Here is a 20,396-nt window from a genome sequence, read left to right as displayed (position 1 = left end):
TGGAAGTAGACAGATTCTTCATTAAGGAAAAATTGGATGAGAAAATTGTGGAGTTGCCTAAGATTTCCTCAAAAGACTAGTTAGTCGATATCCTTACTAAAGCAATGTCCAGTCGAGCGTTCTCAAAGTTTTTGGGCAAGTTAGGCATGTGTGACATCTATGAACCAATTTGAGGAGGAGTGTAGAGATTTTAGGAATTATCTCTTGTGATTGTTTCCTATTATTGGAGATACTCTTATTCTACCTGTAGATTAAGAAATAGCTTGATTGTAGCTTGATTATAGAATAGCTCAATTATAGGACTTACTACTTACTGGTGATCCATCTATATAAATAAGTGATTGTACAATGTATTGAACTAAGATGAATAAAAATATTCTTTTCAAAGTCTGATTTGCAAGTAGTAATATACCTTTTTTTGCATATTTAAGTGTATGATTTGATAGTATGACTGAAACAATGGATTGCATTTGGTGTTGAAAAAATGATTATTGGATTACAGGTTCATAATATGGGATGATGGTGATGATGGAATACAAGTGCATTTCACTAATGTCCAAGACTTGGTTCAACAAAGCTCAATCCATTAAAATGTATATGCATCGCATCCCCCAATTTAAACATTTTGATAATGTTGTCTTATAGCTTTTCAGTACTCGACAAGGGGGGGATGTGTTCACATATTTAATGTGGACTTGTAATTTTTCATGTACATCTATCAACGATGTCACGTTTGACGTAGGTAATCAATGCATATGCTATTATGCTCATGGACTCGTAAAAAGGGCAGACGAAAGAACCAAATATGTGGACACATCATACGTGTATAGTAGCGTGTGTTTGGTACGTATTTGTAATTTGAAACACATCATATCCCCTTTCCCAAAACGGTGAACTGCACCCATTAATGTTTATTTGATATGTATTACTGTTGAACACGTGTAGGACATGATGAGGAATGCGAGTGTGTTGTCACGTACGAGGTATCTCAACATACACACCAAAGCCACACGAGGACACTGGTACACCATTTCCTAATCTACCATGCGAACCATTGGGTTGTCATGGTGCATAATGTCAAAATTGAGACATGGAAGCATTATAACTCCATGAGGCAGAGACGAGGAATGCGAGATGACCACTACAACAAGGCACTTGAAGTGGTAAGCACGCGAATGGTACCGAGTCTTAATTTAAATTGTATTAGTTTTGGTTATTAACTTGACGACTGGTGGACATACTTTTTACAGTTACTGTCCTTAAGTTAATTATGTTAATGCTCTTATGACTACGTTGTGTGTTATGTCGCTAAATAGATGTATGTATTGATTTGTTAGAAACAATAGGTGGTCGACCACCACACGAGCTTCGTGAAACCAAGGTTGGCAACCAACAATGTTCAGATTGAAGACTTTGACGGCATACTTATGCTGGTTGTGGACTACCCGTAGCAGGGCCCAGATTCGTAAGTGTATCTAATGTTATGTTGTGAGATCACTTGTGTTACATTGAAATTAGTGCGACATTCATCGTGTCATTTTTTTTCCTTGCAGGATAGACTGTGCAATTTTTATCTGTTTCATTATCCGCCAATACGTACATGAAGTCGAAGTTGACAACACAATGGATGGACTTACTCCAACTATCCTCCATGAGGCGATGGTGAAAATGTTCTTGAATGACCCAAAAAAAGGATTGCACAAGAGGACAACATTAGATGTTTCACAGACCCTTGATCCCACCATCCCCAAAAAATTTGCCTAGGTTTTTTGTCTGTTTTGCAAACCGTATATTTATTTATTTTTGATGTAATTGAATATTATGGTGGACAGATTTTTTTTGAAAACTTTTTGGTTGTTTAAAAAGGTTAGTAGTTGTTTGATTTTGGGCAGATGTTGTTATGTCAGGATAAACGATTATGTTATAAAGCGAATAATAAAAATATTATTTTCGATATATGACAAACATAAGTAGGTGTTTTGTTTTTGTACTTTATTCTTCATTTCATAAGCAAATGTTTAAAAAAAGGTAATTATAAGCAGGTATTTTGTTCTTAATCATGCACAAAATCTCTATTTTCTTTTGTATGTTGTTCTTATTTTCATCAAACTTGGATTCTTAAGGATGTAAATGGGTATGTAGAGGACATGAGCAGGATGCACCAATTCAAAGATAATTGTCCTCATTGTATGCAGCTACCAATAATAATGTAGATTGGTCCCCAAATTGATTAACATTTGGTAATTACATTGTACTGAGGCTAAAAATAATATTATTTTTGGTGTATGACCATCTAGGAATATATGCCTTTTAGATTTTCTACAAGTCCATGGTATTATACTTTTATGTTAGATGAACATTTTCATTATGTTGGTAGGCTTAATTGTTATTTAATCTCCAACGAACATTGTCGATTGGTGGAATTTTATTTACCATAATGGAGATAATATGATGTTTTGGTTATTTCTGGTCGTATTTTGTGAACAGATGATGTGAAGGTAATGTGAATTCGGAAGGCACCCATAGTGTATGTTGTAATGGTCGTTATATGACACGGTGATACAAAGGAATTCCATATATGGTAGTAGGCACATTTACGCATTCCAGCAGGACTAAAATGGAATAGCTTGAATATTAAACGGCACCTCATTGTTAAAACACAAACAGACATGCTAAAATTGAATGGCACCTCATTGTTCGCAACCCACCCCCCTGAAAGGATTTGAACAGAATGATGTAACAAACAAATCAATTTGCCAAAATGAACATTAACTCTTTGTTCGCAACCCACACTCGATATGTTTTTGATGTGACGTACAACGACTGGGATGTTTGGTAACTTAAACTAACAGCAAAGCAAATACATGTTGACATATACTAATAATGTACCACAAACTAGTATGTCAAAACACTTACATGTGGCACACAAAAAAACTATTTTTTTTTTTTCACATATGCGGCGAAACTAATGATTTAATGATCTAGTAAAGACAATGAGGAATTCTAAAAAAAATTGAAAAGCCCGCGAAATTGACCTTTACTTAATAACGTGTAATTCTCAAATTGAGCAACCCATAATAAGAATAAGTAGAATGTCATAAACTTCTATTAGACTAAACACAAACGATGTCATTAAATGTGAAAAAAATGTGAACATAAATGGCAGAGTAAAATATGTGATGTTCGGTGATAGAAAATCGCGATCATTCTGTCAACTGTACGTGTCGATGCATTACTTCAATTCCTTAGATGTTTTCCTGTTATGGTTTCCGATTTTGCCACATTGGCCGCAATGAATGCGTAGCATAACCTCACCTTTTTTATGGAATCTTCTTCCGTGTGGGCCTTTGGGTGGTCGCTTAACAATAGGTGGTGCAATTAGGTAATCTGCCCTATTGAACTTGGGTTTTCCCACCATAGGAATTGGGTGAATAGCCCCAGAATACGCTACCCTAAACTCCTTAACATGGAAGAACTGGTCGACGTAGTCGTATATGTTTCTGCCATTATTCCGAAATGCAATAACCGTGTGGGAACATAGAAAACCATTCAATTGCCACTGGAAATGCAAACATGTAGGCATGTTGATATCGACCGACATAGATGGGTGCTAGAGAACCTCAAACACATTCTCGTTGACTTGACTAACAATCCACAACTTGCTATTTTTAAACACGGAGTCCAAATTTTTTTCCATCTTCGGGCAAAGCTCTCTAACCTACATGCAACATTTAGCTTTATGCTTCACCATTTGCTCCATGATTTGACCCCTAATTGCATCCACCAACTAAGTAATGGGGAGATGACGAGCTTTTCGAATCCAATTGTTGAACGACTCGGCTACATTAGACAACATCTCACCATACCTGCACTCATTGTGAAAGGAAATAATTACCGATATGAGTGTTAGATGTTATTTATTCATAAATGTTGACATTTTAATGTTAGTAAACGATACCTGAAATACGCATTGGCCCAATGTTTTGGATGCAAATCTTTTAAGAAATTTCCAACCACTGTTGGGCTACATTGTTTCAATATCTTGATATTCTAGTTAAAAGACGGTACTGTACGCGCATAAGCCCATTATCGTAACTTGCACATTAACCTAATTTTTTGGTCCATATTCACATATTTCATCTGGTCTCGTAAATTCATTTCAAGATGTAACAAACAAAATGTGTGATGTGTCGAAAAAAAAACAGTAAGAATTGACTGCAAGAGGCCAGCATTACAATTGGATAAACGTCGACGTCCTGCTACAGCCACAATTTTTGATCACTAATGCAAGAACCACTCCCAGTTAGATGCATTTTCAGAATCAACGATAGCAAAAGGACCGGGAACCAACCTGCGGAAATTGCCTGTTAGAAAATGTACATGAAGCACTGGTATTGATTAACCCAATATGACTCATATGTTGTTGTATGTGAATTGTGACAGTATGGTGAAATTGGAAAAAAGGGCAATAACACTTAGAAAAATGCAAACCCAAACCTTGGTTACCATCCTTAGTTGTTGCCGCGAGCAAATTCCCCTTGAACCTCACCTTCAAACCGTACTATCAAGAAGCAAAAGCAAGCAATGGTTGAACCCATCTATGCATGCTTGAAAAGAAATAAAATATCTTACGAACCTCCCAATTTGTTGATTGAATTCCAAATTGATGTAACTAATTGTTCTCAATAATTGCATTGCCATACCACCTGAGTTGGTTGAACGATATTGCATAATCTCCATATATTTCACCTCTCACTTTCTCCACCCCCAACCAGGCAACCTGGTAACTAATGTCCAACCCGTAATCATTTTTCATATCGAACAACAAGTCCATCAGGTGGGTGAGCGGCTATCCATGTACACGATTTGCAATGACATCAAACACCAAATCTAAACCTGTACGCAGGCTCCTGTACATACGTACAGCAGCACCACATGAATGTAAGCTGTTAAACCTCTTCAAACAAAACAACCCATTCAACGTCGCCACCCTTGTGTGAACCAACCACGAACAACCAGTTGACGTTGCAAACTTACACACAATTGTGATCCATACGGAGTCATTCTTAATGTACTTAAACTGATACTCATATTCGACAGAATACTTGCAAAGTACCGTCCAAAATTCGTGTGTGCTGCCCTAAAAAGATTGGCCAATATGTCTAATACCATAAGCCAATCCAGCAAACAAAAACATCTTTGATTTATGAAGACAATATAACAGCAACAAATCCGCCCTGTCTTCTATGTCATACATCAGCCCCTTACTGTTATCACAATCACTAACATTGGAAGAATCTGCTAGCCCACATATAACGCCTAGACTGTCACTCTACGTTTGAATAAGCACATCGATATGATCAATGCCGAACGACTTCTCAAGGGTCAACATGTTCTGAGCATCGCCGACACAAACAACCTTAAACTTGTTGTATCTAGGAATGTTGAACAAAAATACACCTACCCAGGTACCAAACAATCAAACTTCCTATACACACCATCAACCAACTATGCAAATGTGAATGCTTGATTAAGATGAACAACCACATTGGTTTGTCCGTAAGTACACAACAACAACACTACAAACTCCATACCTATAATTAAAAAACAAAAAAACCATTGTGTTACACGACCCGAATGACAAACATTTGCTCTATGATATGACACAACGCATCCCCCATATAGAAAATAAAATAAAATAAACGCTAGAAAAATAGCAACGTAACATTCACAATCAGACTGGTCACCATGGGCTCCATATGATGACACAACACATCCCCCAATAGACAACAGAATAACATCAAAACAAATAGCAATGTAACATTAACAACGTCACTACCAGAATCTGACACACCCACCGAAATGAAACCTCAAACAAACACAATGAATCAAAAACAACCAACATGTAAACTCACCTTAAAGAATTCATCCAGCATTTCAGCAAAACCTTACCTAGAAGCAATAACAACAAATAAGCAACAGTCACCAATCGCTTCAGCCAAAACAGAGCTCCCATATCAACCCAACCACACCAACGTAGTAACACCAAAAATCCCAGAAATCACTCCCTCAAAATCCCCTCAAAGAATAGAAACTTAATAGCATATCTTACCCACGCACGCCTCACATCAAAAAACAAATCAAAACAAAACCAAATACAAAAGCAAACATGTAACTCCAAAACCCCAAAATCAAATAAATACAACATACCAAAAATAAATAGGACCAAACGATTTAAAAGAAAACTTTTAGGACCAAGCGGAACAACACTTCTCCAAATGGGATTTATGAGTAATTTTCTCCAAAAAAAAAAAAAAAAAAAAAAAATCTCAGATAAATTCTGAGTTTTTAATTTTGTTAATTTAAATCTTAATTTTTTTATTTGTTTTTAATTTGAACTATTTGCATATTTTTGTTAGGTAAATTTAAAGGAAAAAAAATATTTTAGTTACTAAACTCAGTAAAAGATATATATATATATATATATATTTTAAACATTTTTCATATACCTATATTGAATATAATGATTAAAATACCATTTTTTTTGTCAATTTTAGTCAATAGGTAAATGATTTAGATTAAAAATAAATTACAAAATTTAGGTTTAAATTGATAAAATTAAAAATTCAAGGTTTATTTCGTTATATGATCAAATCTTAAATTTATTTTTTTTTTAATTTTCCCAAATAATTTATCAATATTTATTATGACTATTTTATCAAATTTATTATGGATTTTGCTAAAATTCCCCAGGGCATGAGAAATTTTATAAAGTTATACATGTATGAAATTAAATATAATAAAAAATTATAATATTTTAAAATTATTTTAACATAAGCTATCAACGTAGATATTAAGAACACCTCTGATGGAATAGTTAAAAAAATGTGTTAAAGTGTATAATAATGGCAAAAGTGAGTCACATTAAGCTTATAAATGTATGATTAAATTTTAGTATGTGTGTTCTACAATAAACAAATTAGCAACACATCAACTAAATTATCTGGCCCACCAACTCATTAAACAATTCATTAATTAGTGTTGACACTAACAAATCTTATAAAAATTAATGTCAACAGTTTATCAAAAATTAGTGCCAACACTAGCAAAGCAAAGCAAATCAAATCAAATCAAATAAAAAATTAGCGTTAACACTATTGTCTGTCTACACTAGGAAATCTTATAAAAAATTATGTCAACACTAGTGTCAACACTAAAACCAACACTAGCAAACCTTACTAAAAATTAGTATCAACACTATTATTAACACTAGCAAAACGAATAAAAGATTAGTAACGACACTAGTGTTAAGTGGCAATACTAGGCCAAGTTTGGCATGTCTTGAAAAAGACAAAAAGTCAAAAAGTCACATCATCTTATTTAAGTCACACCACCTCTCTAACACATCACTTCAAACCCAATCCAAACCCAACCCATATTTCATAAAAAGTCAAAAAGTGTACTTATTTAGATCATCCCAAACAACCCCTAGTAAAAGTTATCAAAAATTAGTATAGACACTTGCAAATCTTATAAAAAAAAATTAATGCCAACACTAGAAAAACTTATCAAAAATGAGTATTAACACTACCAAATCTTATAATAAAAAAAAAGTAGTGTCGGCATTAGAAAAACTTGTCAAAAATTAGTATTGACACAAACAAATCTTATCAAAAATTAGTGTCAACACTACCAAAACTTATCAACACTTGTTAGGAAATTGATAAAACTAAATTATCTATTCAACCATACAACCTCATCATTCTCTTAAATTTAGTCGAGTTGTTATTTATTAAAGGGGCTGAGCACACAAATAGTAAAGAAATCAATATTTGGTTGCTTTTTATCATGGACGAGGACTACCCAGCAGCGACGGTAATAAAAAAAATTTTAAAAAAAAATTCCAAAGTTGTGGAGCAAAGCACTGAAGCAGGACTAAAATAGGGGTAATGATTTTTTAACAAGCAATGATAAAGTTTGAAATAGAGTTTTGATTACGTGTTGAAAAATTAAGGCAGTGTTTGGAGCAGTTTTGGAAATATGATTTCAGTGTATTTTTCAATGCTTTGTCTGGTTTAAATTTTCAAAAATTGATTTCAACGTCAAATTCCAAAACTCATTTCAGATCATGTTTGGAAAGTAGACAATTTTTTGAATTTTGAATTTTGAAAAGAGCGGATTGGATCTACCCAATCCTCCTCCTGAACATCTAGCTAGTCATCCGGCCAGTTGATCGGAATAATATTCTTTTTTTTTTTTTTTATGGACAATGGGCACCTGTTATATTGATAAAAAAAAAAAAAAAAAAAATGAGAGTTTCTGCTTGATTTTTTTTTTAACAAAAAATAATACATATTATTTTATATTTTGCATAAAAAATATTTTCAAAATTTTTTAAATAAAAAATTATTTTTATCAATAATTATTTTTTTTTAATTGAATTTTAAAAAAAATTTGGTTATAAACTTTAAATAGAATTTTAAATTGCGTTTTTAATTATGAGTTATGAGTTTTTAAATCAAACAACTTTTCTAATTTAAAAATTCATTTCAAAAATTTAAAACTCAATTCAAATATCTTTTCAAAACTCATAACAAAACAAATTTTTTTTTTTAAAATCATAATTTAAAAACTTACAAACTCAAAATACGACTCCACACTCAAATCATAATTCTAAAACCCTACCAAACGCTACATAATATGTTAATCTCTTGAACCCACAAAGGTTGGCTAAATGGCTGGCTATGACGCGTAAGGATCCTCTAGAGTGGATCCTCTAGAGTGATCTCCTAAAGTGCCTGATCGGACGGCTGTGAATAAAACTCACCAAAACGACGTCGTTTTGGTGAGTTTTTTCCCAAAAAAAAAAAAAAAAAAAAAAAAAAAAAAACTGAAATTCGGGGATTTCAAAATTCTCCCCAGATGAAGATGAAGAACAATACAGACGGAAAGATTCGACGGTGCTGATCTGTTGTTGTGGGTTTGCACGCGTTTCTTCGTCCCTCACGCCTATCCCTGTTTCTTTGTTGTCTCTATCGCTCATGTCCACACAAATCTGGAACCATTACTAACAGAGAAACATATAAGTTAGAAAGTTACCCTTGCAAATTGGATTTGATTCATGCTGAGAGTCCGAGGCGCATTCTCAATTGATGATTTTCTTTCAATCGTTCCCATTGTTGATTCTTTCACACCAACCCTCTCAAACAACAGTACGTATATATATAAATATGTAGAGAGAGAGAGAGAGAGAGAGATAGATTTTTTGAACTCGAAGGTGTTTCTGTGAACTTCTAAAACCAACCTCACTCACTATCACTTTTATTGAATATTCCTTATTAACACTTAGACCCCTGTTTTTTCAAACTCAAACCTGTTTTTTCAAACTCAAATCTCTCTCTCTCTCACAGAATGGTCAGACCTCACTCTCTCCTCCTCCTGATTTCTTCTCCACCTGAGACTTCACCCTACCAGATCCTTGCTCAACCTTCACCGGAATTGCGCGGTGCTGATTTCCGTCTGTATAGTTCTTCATCTTCATCTGGGGGAATTTTGAAACCCCCGAATTTCAGTGTTTTTTTTTTTTTTTTTTTTTTTTTGGAAAAAACTCACCAAAACGACGTCGTTTTGGTGAGTTTTAATCACAACCGTCCGATCAGACACTTTAGGAGATCACTCTAGAGGATCCACTCTAGAGGATCCTTACGCGGCTATGACTTCTTTAACGGCGGTGTTGACAGCTCCATTGCATGAGATAAATGCAATAAATATTCACTAACTTTTCATAAATTGCTTCAAAACTCTAGCCAAATTGTAAAAAAATACAAAATAAAAAAATGATGTAATATTTCTTTGATTTGCCATCATTGAAAATACCAATTTTGAAAGGATAAACTAATTTGAGCAAATGAAGCTTCAACTCAAAAACCAATTTTTGATGAAAATCTAGAGAGTAAACCTGAGAACATTTGGAAGTCCCCAAAAAGATTTTCTTTTGTTCTTTCCAAAGATATATGTCTTGCACAACAATGGTTCATTCACACACAGACCCCATGCAGAACCAAAAAAAAAAAAAGAATGATGGGCATGCCAACATTGAAGCAACTTTGAAGGCATGGAATAAGATAGATAATTTCATAACAAAAATTCCATCACCAATTTTAAAAATCTAAACTGACAATAAATTCATAAGAAGAAAATTCTTATAAGCAATCTCTCATCAAAAATATGACAAAGAGAATCTCCAAGAACCATTTGAGAGATCATAATTTGCTGAAAAGCAGTTTAAAATTAAAAAAAAATCTTGTAATGCCATGCCTTTTAAGCTGAGTGGTTCAAAGCTTCAGTGGGTAAAGACTAAGAAAACCAAGAATATACTATTTCTACCAAGGAAATTAGCTACATTTAGAATCATTGCAAATGCAAAAGGTCTGAATTACTCCCATGCACCCACCAGTTTAGTATCAATACTTGTTCTCCTATTTGTGTAGAAACCCGGGAAAGTTTATTTACAAGACAGATCTGTTGAAGGATGTTGCCATAAAGCCTTTATTAACATCAACCCGGAAACATCAATTTCACCTCTCTTACCAGCACAAAATAGATGTATGTTTTCAGGCGGTAGCTGCATCTATATTTATTATTTAACGATGTATCAAATGAGCATTTGCATTGAACATGGCAATCTCCTGGGGGAGAATGAAGAAGAATAGCATATTTGCAATTATAAATATACAGGAGCTTAGTATGAAGTCCACTAGCTCTAAGTCAAAAGGGTGACTAATAAAGATCACTTCTTTTTTTTTTTTTTTTTTTTTTGTTGTTGTTGTTGTTGTTGTTGTTAAGAAGCCAGCAAAGTTACCTTTAAGCTAACCGTAATATTATTGCGTTACAAAATCTCTACTACGAAGGGAACTCTCGCAATTAAACACATATTGGCTAGACAATCAATTGAAATCTAAAGGGCTTTTATTCATCTCTAGAACATACCTAATGTAATACTAAACCCTGATGGTGAATTTGCAGCTAAATGTGCAAATTTTCTTCCTAGCATAATGAAATATTTGTGCAGTTGATAAACCACCAATGCATGCCCTTCAATTACAGCATAGAATGTCAGTAAGTATCAACAGAAGGATATGGAAATACTACAGTATATGAATTGCTTAGAAGAAAAAGGGACAGTCGTAAATTCATCAGATTATATGAATTGAAGTTTATTCTCTCTGTTCCTACCTGCAGAGAGAGAGGGGGGGAGAGAGAGAAATCAAATTTCTAAATACATAGACTTGATTCTTATTATGTCACTTGTTTCCTTTTTTAATTTTTCTTTTTCTAATCTTTTTCCTTGTAATGTTGGTGTTGTTCAAAGATGCAATTTCTATAGCCTTGCAACTCCAGATCACCATAATGGCTATTGATAATCTACTTGGGTTAATTCAAAGCATTTTTCAAGCTCTAATATTTCAATTTGATCTTCAAGAAGCTCCCAGGAATAGAACTTAAAAACTACCAATCATTAAGATGTATGGACATGTTACATGTTTATGAGCACAAGGGGCATCCAAATGCTAACAATCGACTAGCATACATGAGTCTTATTGTTCCAAATGAATGCCCTGTAAGGACGATGAGAAATCCAAAATGAACATAGAATGAAAACAATAATAAAACAAGACTCTTACTATAGTTTCAAATATATATCTATGTACATTGTACACATACATATAGACTTAGGAGTTCAAACAAATAGATGAAACAAAGTTTTTCCGAGTTTATGATGGATGGCTTCAGCTGATAAATTGAGGCATTCATGGTATATTTGTCTTCTCAAAATTCATTGAATTTGACGATAAAAATGAATTTTATATAACATTATGATTACAAGCAAAATAGTTTTAAAAAAATGTTTTCCGTTAACACAGTAGTGTCATAACTCATTTCAAAAATAACAAGGACAGATTTTGAAATTGTCAGAAACCTCAAGGGAGGTCTGTGTATGTGTAATTTACTCAAATAAAAATAATAATAATTTTATGCTTGTGGTGCTGAAAAAGGCTGCTACCCTTGGGATGTAATGATGAGGAATTAAGCTTAGACTTTTGCCTTGTATGAGGAAAGGAAACAAACAGCAAAAATCAATCTCCTGCAGTTGCAGGTGCTTCACAAATTCCTTGATTCCACAAGAGATCCTTCCCAGTCCAAGATGATACAGCCTTTAAAACTCTATCAAGGAATTGAATAATCTCCAAAATCAGCACCTGGGTCCTTTAACAAAGTCCTGCACCATTATGAGAATGAGGGTGCAAATTAAAACTAGATCGATGAGTCCAAACCTGATCCTTAAGGGCCCATTTGCTTTAGCTTTGTAGAGCATGCTCATGCTCTAGTTGATGAAGTCAATTACCAGTACATGACCTTCAATTGGAGCAAAAACATGAATGAACTTCTGACAGTCATCACAATCAACATGAGAATATATGTGCCAATAAATACAATAGAATAATATAACAATAATATGTATTTGAATAGCTTAGAAGAAAAGGAACAGTTGTCAATTCAACAGGAATTTGCTCTTGCCATGAATTATAACAGCAACGAGGTATGTGAGGGGGGTTTCTTAGCACTGCGGCGGAGATATGAACCTTCAGAAGAGGGGAATCAAAAATTTTGACTGGGTGAAAGAATTATGAGGCATAATGCACAAGATACATAAATGGAAATTATAAAACAACAATAGGCATTCAAACAAGGTGAGAATTGCCTCACCCACTACCAGGAAGAGTAGCAACTTCTGAATGGATTTATTCATTATTATTATTATTATTATTTTTATTTTATTTTTTTCCCTTCTATTTGACAATGACAATCTCATCTATGATGTAAATCCTCTCAAGCTTTGTATAAATCTCATAGAGCACAAAGACCAACAATGATTATAATTTGTACCCAATTTAGCATACTACAACAGTTATGCCTCTTCCAACACCACATTCGAAGATATCTTAGGCCATGTTTGGGAACATGCTAATTTAGTAACTTTTTGGCTATTTGGCTAAAATATGAGCTAAAAAAAACTAGTATGTTTGGGATGACTTTTTGGCTTTTTACGAAAAGATGTGCAAAAAGTAGAGAGAAAAGAGAATCTTTGACTTTTTAGTATGGGTTGTTGGCTTTTTGACTAATTTAGTAACTTTTTGACTTTTTGACTAAAAAAGAGGGTTCCCAAACGAGGTCATAATCTTGTACAACTACTAAGACCATAAATTCTCCTTTAGAGAACTAGTTGATGACCACATAGCTAAAAAAGAAATCTCCAAAAGTACCATTGGCTGTCAATGGTCCTAAATCTCTAAGAAATGACCACTTGTACATTATTCAGTGGGGACTGAAAAAGAATCTACTTGAATTTGTTACATGTGAATTAAAATATTGCAGAGAGAGAGAGAGAGAGGTAACAAATAGTCTACAAGAATCTACAACATGTGAAAACATGTTGCAAAGTCATGTAGCAACAGGTCCAAAATAGTTGATGGAGAAGTATAAGCCCATGTCAATATATAACCAAGAAAAAAAAAAAGAAAAAAGAAAGGAGTTTCACCTAATAATATATATTTTAATGTGTGTAGCTTTACCTTCACATCTTAAGAAATTTACTCAATATCATGCATTCCATGACTATCTTTTGACATGAACTTCTTTATCACTTCTCGAAGAGCAGGATCTTGTCCTTTAGTTGAGAGCATATCTACGATCAAGGAACAATTGGAAGCATTTGCTGAAAAACCCCTTTGAACCATTTCCTCAACAAGTATTAATGCCTCATAGCACTTGTGTTGTCCAATAAATCCTCGGATAATAGTGTTGTAAGTGACATCATTTGGCAAACAACCATTATGTTCCATTTTAACAAACAACTCTTGAGCTTCATGCAGTAGGCCTTCTTCACAAAGACCTTGTATCATCATAGTGTATGTCTTAACATCAGGATCTAAGCCCTTGGAAGAAAGGTTACTGAAAAGAGCCCTTGCAGTTTCAATCTTTTTATCCTTGCAGAATGCATCAATGAGGATATTATACTTAACAATATCAAGATGTAAACCGTTGCTTTCCATCATGTGGAATAATGACAATGCTTCATAAATATGCCCATTTTTGCACAACCCATCCAATAAGATACCATAAGTTTGAGAATTTGGAATTATTCCTACAGCTTGCATCTCATTAAAAAGTTCTTGAGCAGCTCCACATCTACTTGATCGAAACAAACCCTGTAGCATAGCATTGAAGGTTTCGGTGTTAGGTTGCAAACCCCTTCGAGGCAGTTCTTGAAAGAGATGCATAGCCTCATCTATTTTCATTTTCTTGCAATATCCATTGATTAGAATGTTATAGCTAAAAACATTAGGGTGAAGGCCCCTCTCCACCATGGTATTGAACACTCTCATTACTTCCTTGATGTGGCCTTGCAAACAATATCCATCCATTAGAGTACTGTATGTGACTACATCAGGATCCAGACCTCTTTGTATCATGACTTCAAGTATCCCCTCTGCCTCTTTCATCTCCCCTTCCTTGGTACATGCATCTAGCAACACACTATACGTATGAACATCCGGAGCAATACCACTATCCAACATTTCTATAAACATTCCGGTAGCCTCCTTCCACCGGCCAAAATTACATAGGCCATGAATCAAAGAGGTATAAGTGACAACATCTTGACAAATGCCTTGTTCATTCATCTTAGAAAAGAGTTTCATAGCATCATCCACCATTCTATCCTTGCAAAGACTGTCAATGACCGTGTTATACACTACAGTGTCAGGTTTACAGCTTCCCTCTTCCATTATCCTAAGCAAACTAACAGCCCTAATAGTGTTCCCCGTTCTGCAGAGCCCATTAACAATGGTTCCATACATAACCACGTCGGGTTCAATTTCTCTCATTCTCATTAATTTCTTAAATAACTCTACAGCTTCAGGGGTTTTATCGTTCAAAATAAGTCCATTTAACAGAGTGTTGAAGGTAGTTACATTGGGTGTATAACCACGTTTGAAGAGGGTACCCAAAAGAGAGAACCCAAAATCGACTTGATTCAGGCGGCAAAAACAGTTAATAGCAATGTTGAAGGTGTAGAAATTGTCCTGAATGCCTAGAAAATGCAATTTCCCAATAAGAAGAAGAGCGATGTCATAATGACCCAATTTCAAAAGAGGACCTAAAGCTTTGTTGAAATGAGAAATGGGGGGCAAAGGTCGCATTTGGAGCATGAAGTTGAAGGAATTTACAGCATCTTGCAGATCATTGTGCCGTGAATTGCATCGGTGCGTTGGTAAAGTTTTAGGGTTTTGGGTAGTAGTATAGAGAGAACGAAACAGAACAAATAAGAATGAAGAGGGATGATTAATTAGAGAGGGAAATATTGTACCTTTTTGACAATTATGATCAACAATTCTTCTTGTTCTTCGTCCAATAATGAAAGTAACAGAAACTCTTCTTGACATCTTCTTCAAGCTGTTTGTGTGAGTGAGAGAGAAGGAAAGAGAGACTGAAGTGTGAGAGTGAGAGAGAGAGAGAGAGAGAGAGGAGTTGTTGACAATATTTATAAATTTTTCACAAAAAAAAAAATTGAAAAAATATCATTTTGTGTCTCAAATTTTTACATTTTTTTTTAATTTAATCTCAGACATTATATAATATCAATTTATCTCTTAAACTTTTAAAATTTTGATCGATTTAGCAGGACTTTTTTCAAATTAAGTCAAAATAGTAATTTATTTTTCAAACTAGGCTTAGTTTTGACGGAATTCTCAAACTAAGCTAAAACGTTATTACAAACCGCGCTTTCACCGTTTTTGTGGCCCTTCCGCGAAAAATTTATAAAATTGTAAAAACGTGATTACAAACTACGCTTTTAATTAAGAAAGTGTGGTTATAAACCACGCATTTAAGGAATTTTGATTTATACATAAAACGTTGTTAGAAATTACGCTTTTAAGTAAAATTTATTTTTTTTCAAAAAACGTGATTGCGAACCACGCTTTTACGGTTGCTATTAGCGTTGTTAGGCCACAATGTAAAAACGTCACGTTTTCAATAAAAAATCAAAACTAGCACTCACACTCTTCTTTCTCACACTCACTTGCTCTCTCTCTTTCTCTCTGACACACACCCACAACACTCACACACTCACATCAAATATATATAATTTTTAATATATATAAATTTTATTTTATAAAATTGACACCAATATTAAATATATATATAATAATAATAATAATTTATAATAGCAAATAATAATCAACTATATAAAATGATTTTTTTTTTACTTTAATTCTTAAAATTTATTTATTTTATTTAGGTAAATTACACTGACACCCCCTGAGATTTATATTTATTACAGTTCCCCCCTCATCTTTTGGAAATTACATCTCTCCCCTGAGGTTTAAAATTTCATTAGAGATTCCCCCAGCAATTTAATTTTTTAAAAAACCAATTTGCTCTCACTGGGTAAATTGCATTGACACCCCTCACATTTTAGAAATTACAATCTCCTCCCTAAGATTTAAGTAGTATTACCAAATGTCCCCTCGATTAGTACTAGTTGGAAAAAAAAAATCATCGAAAAAAAATAAAATTAATTGGAAAAAAAATTATTTGGAAAAAAAAAAGTTATTTGAAAAAAAAGTTAATTGAAAAAAATTTTGTTAGTAAAATTTTTAAATTTTTGTTTAAAAACTAGCATAAACTCATTTTTTGAATTTACGTTTTTTCCTCAAATTTAAAAATTCAGACAACCATTTATAAACTAAAAAAATTATCAAACAAGTTTTTATGATAGTTTTTTAAATTTTTGTAAATATAAATTGAAAACTAAAAACAAAATGGTTACCAAACATACCTCAGATGGTAAAAATATTGTAAAATTAACAAATAATTAAATAAGTTACCAAAGTAAGAAATGACTTATCAAAATATTTTTAGGCTATGTGTGGTTTGATTTTTAGAATTTTTTTTTAAAAAATTAAAAATTAATTTGGTTAAGAAACAAAAATAAAAAATAATTATCATTTAAGGGTAAAAAATAATTATCATTTTAACTTTTGGGTAGATTATATACATACGTATAGTTGTTTCAATTTAATTTGTAAAAAATTATTTCTAACCACTCGAAAGATAAAAATTATATAAAAATGATTTATATTTACAAAAATTATAAAAATTATATAGTTGATTATTATTTGCTATTATAAATTCTATTATAAATTATTATATATATATATATATTTAATATTGGTCTCAATTTTATAAAATAAAATTTATATATATTAAAAATTATGAGTGTGAGAGAGAGAGAGAGAGAGAGAGTGTGTGTGAGTGAGTGTAAGAAAGAAGAGTGTGAGTACTGGTTTTGATTTTTTATTGAAAACGTGTTTTGAAAACACGTTTTTACATTGTGACCTAACAATGCTAATAGCAATAATAAAAGCATGGTTCGCAATCACGTTTTCTAAAAAAAAAACAAATTTTACTTAAAAACATGATTCCTAACAACGTTTTATGTATAAATCAAATTTCCTTAAATGCGTGGTTTATAACCACGCTTTCTTAATTAAAAGCGTGGTTTGTAACCACGCTTTTACGATTTTACAATTTTTTCGCGGGAGAGCCACAAAAACGGTGAAAGCGTGATTTGTAATAGCGTTTTAGCTTAGTTTGGAAATTCCGTCCAAACTACACCTAGTTTTGAGAAATAGGTTGCTATTTTGCCTTAACTTGGGAAAAGCTCCCGATTTAGTGTCATCACATTCTGTCTATAATCAAATGAAACTTGATGACGTAGCACAAAATCTTATTTGAAACTTCATTTTACTCCCAAACAATACCTTAAAAATTAATTAGGCCCCCAAATATTAAAAAATTATTTTAAATATTCAATAAATAATTTTTATCTCAATAATAAAAATATTAAATTTTAAATAATATATACTTTGCAAAAAAATAATAAAAAATATAAAAATCATCATTTAGAATTATCTTGATACTACGAAGCATAAGTACTTCAACAAACATGTTGTACATGTACCAGATACTTATCGACGTATGGTATTTCTACGTACATTCCGAGTACATAAAATACATTCTTAAATTAAATTTTTTTTCTTAATTTTTGGCGTACCCAGACATACTTAGTACATACCCAAGACAAGCCATGTCGTACCTTAGTCGAATCAAAATTTTTTTCTACTATAAAGATAAAATTCCTTTTATTGGGCTTCTTTTTCATTTTTAGTTTTATCAATTAAATTCTTAATTCCCTAATTTATTTTTAATCTAAATGATTTATATATTTTCATCAAGTAAAATCGCAAGAAAAAGAAAATTTTATTTATCAAACTCAATGTAAGTATACAAAGCCTCCGTTTGGGAAGTGGGTTGGCTTTTTGGCTTTTTTGGCTATTTTAACCTGGGCTAAAAAGCTTAGTTTGGGAAGGGTTTTTTGACTTTTTGATTTTTTTGACTTTTTTTGTGAGAGAAGAGTGCAATGATTATGGGGTGGATGTGATGTTTTGTTTTTTGTGGCTAAAATAGCCTATTTTGTCTTTTGTGACTAAAATAGCCAAAAAAATCCCAAACTCTTCTTGCCAAACGAACCCAAAAAATATTTAAAGTCCAAGCTCAACAACCACTAATCACATACTATCCCATAATAATGAGGGAGAATTAAATATCACCACAAAATGTATCAAATTTCTCCGTAAGAAGAGAACTAGCATATCACCCGTGCTATGCATGGATTGTATTTACAATTATCTATATATGTAAATTGTGATTTTTAAATTTTTTTTTAAATGTCTTCTTTTTTCCCTTTTTTATATTATATTAAAATTTAATATTTTGATAATATTCGTATGTGTTAGACTTTTCAAAGAATTGAATGTCTTTTTTTTTTTATATTATATTATATTAAAGTTTAATATTTTGATAATAATCATATGCGTTGGACTTTTCATGAAATTTTTTTTATGCTTGTTCTTAATACATTAAAGTGTTATTATGAGGGATAATAATCGTATGTGTTAGGACTTTTTAAGGAATTCATATGTGTTGGATTTTAAAGAATTTTGTTTATACTTGTTCTTAATGCATTAAAGTGTTATTATGAGGGTAAGACTTGGGAGTTGAGAGAAGTTAATAAATGCTAAGATTTTTTTTTTAATCAAAAAATCAAGAAATTTAGATTTGGAGATTGGAGCTCCCACAAGGCTTGGGGTTTAATATTTTGATAATAAATCATATGTGTTAGACTTTTCAAAGAATTAAATATCTTTTTTTTTATATTATATTATATTGAAGTTTAATATTTTGATAATAATCATATGTGTTGGACTTTTCATGAAATTTTTTTTATGCTTGTTCTTAATGCATTAAAGTGTTATTATGAGAGATAATAATCATATGTGTTGGGACTTTTCAAGGAATTCATATGTGTTGGATTTTAAAGAATTTTATTTATGCTTGTTCTTAATGCATTAAAGTGTTATTATGAGGGTAAGACTTGGGAGTTCGGAGAAGTTAATAAATGCTAAGATTTTTTTTTAAAAAAATAAAAAAATCAAGAAATTTAGATTGAGAGATTGGAGCTCCCACAAGGCTTGGGGTTAAAAACCCATTTTTGCTTAATATATAGTATAGATTAGGGTAAACTACCGATAAGTCTTAATAGTTGGACTTAATTCCCATCAAGTCTTATTGAAAATAAATTTTGATAAATTTGTCGCTAAAAATAATTTTTTTGTGACAATTTTTTATATATGTCGCTAAAAATTAACAATTAGTGACTTTTTTTGCTATGATTTTTATAAATTGTCTCTGAAACTTACAATTAGTGACATTTTTTTATAATAAATTTTTCTCATAAGACTTATTAGACAATAAATTCACTTATTAAGACCTACACGTAAGTATCCCGAAGAATTAGACCCAAAACCTCATACCATAAAAAGTGTTAAACGCCACTAAGTTCAATGCCCAATTCTTTTCTTTTTATTCAGTTAAATAACTAAATACTTTTCTTCTTTTTTTTAAAACTAAAATAAGTAAATGATTTAAATTTAAAACAAATAAAAATTTTAAAATTTAAATTGACAAAATTAAAAATTATAGTTTTTAATAAATTATAACTAACATTATTTTAAAATATAATCAAATACAACAACAAGTCCTAATCAATTTTATTTTAATAACTTGCTTGCTCCACCACCGTAATATCGTGTAACCTACGACTACAATAGTTTAAAACCAATACCAAAATTGATGATAAGTACATATGGTATGTATTACAAGTATTATAGCCTAATCTTTTTTAATATTGTGTTTGGATCATAAATTTA

General features: G+C 32.1%; 1 protein-coding gene across 7 annotated transcripts; it reads right to left on the bottom strand.

Moving 5' to 3' along the window:
- Positions 1 to 3,009: 3,009 nt before the first annotated feature.
- On the bottom strand, positions 3,010 to 15,593 carry LOC114302111 (uncharacterized). 7 transcript variants are annotated; one of them, XR_003643296.2, is made up of 5 exons: positions 13,635 to 15,585; positions 12,336 to 12,417; positions 4,498 to 5,594; positions 3,959 to 4,351; positions 3,010 to 3,866 (listed from the first exon to the last, which is right to left on the bottom strand). XR_003643296.2 is itself a non-coding variant. In XM_028247086.2 (3 exons), exons 1-2 carry the CDS (start codon positions 15,504 to 15,506, stop codon positions 13,653 to 13,655), a joined length of 1,578 nt encoding a protein of 525 aa, XP_028102887.2. In that variant the 5' UTR covers positions 15,507 to 15,585; the 3' UTR covers positions 11,845 to 12,417; positions 13,635 to 13,652. The 7 variants fall into 7 exon arrangements, 3 of the variants coding, with proteins under 3 accessions (XP_028102887.2, XP_028102885.2, XP_028102886.2); XR_014342175.1 differs by lacking the exons at positions 3,010 to 3,866; positions 3,959 to 4,351; positions 4,498 to 5,594 and adding an exon at positions 11,845 to 12,225 and having other exon boundaries at positions 13,635 to 15,154; positions 15,431 to 15,585; XR_003643297.2 differs by lacking the exons at positions 3,010 to 3,866; positions 3,959 to 4,351; positions 4,498 to 5,594 and adding an exon at positions 10,794 to 11,094.
- Positions 15,594 to 20,396: the final 4,803 nt, after the last annotated feature.

The sequence above is a fragment of the Camellia sinensis genome, chromosome 10, assembly GCF_055761805.1.
Source record: "Camellia sinensis isolate YWXY chromosome 10, ASM5576180v1, whole genome shotgun sequence".
Classification (NCBI taxonomy): Eukaryota; Viridiplantae; Streptophyta; class Magnoliopsida; order Ericales; family Theaceae; genus Camellia; species Camellia sinensis.
This window is presented reverse-complemented; position numbering and strand designations above follow the sequence as displayed.

What these genes read in the sequence shown, in the direction of transcription:
- LOC114302111 (XM_028247084.2), bottom strand. Translation starts at nt 15,506, where the DNA reads ATGTCAAGAAGAGTTTCTGTTACTTTCATTATTGGACGAAGAACAAGA.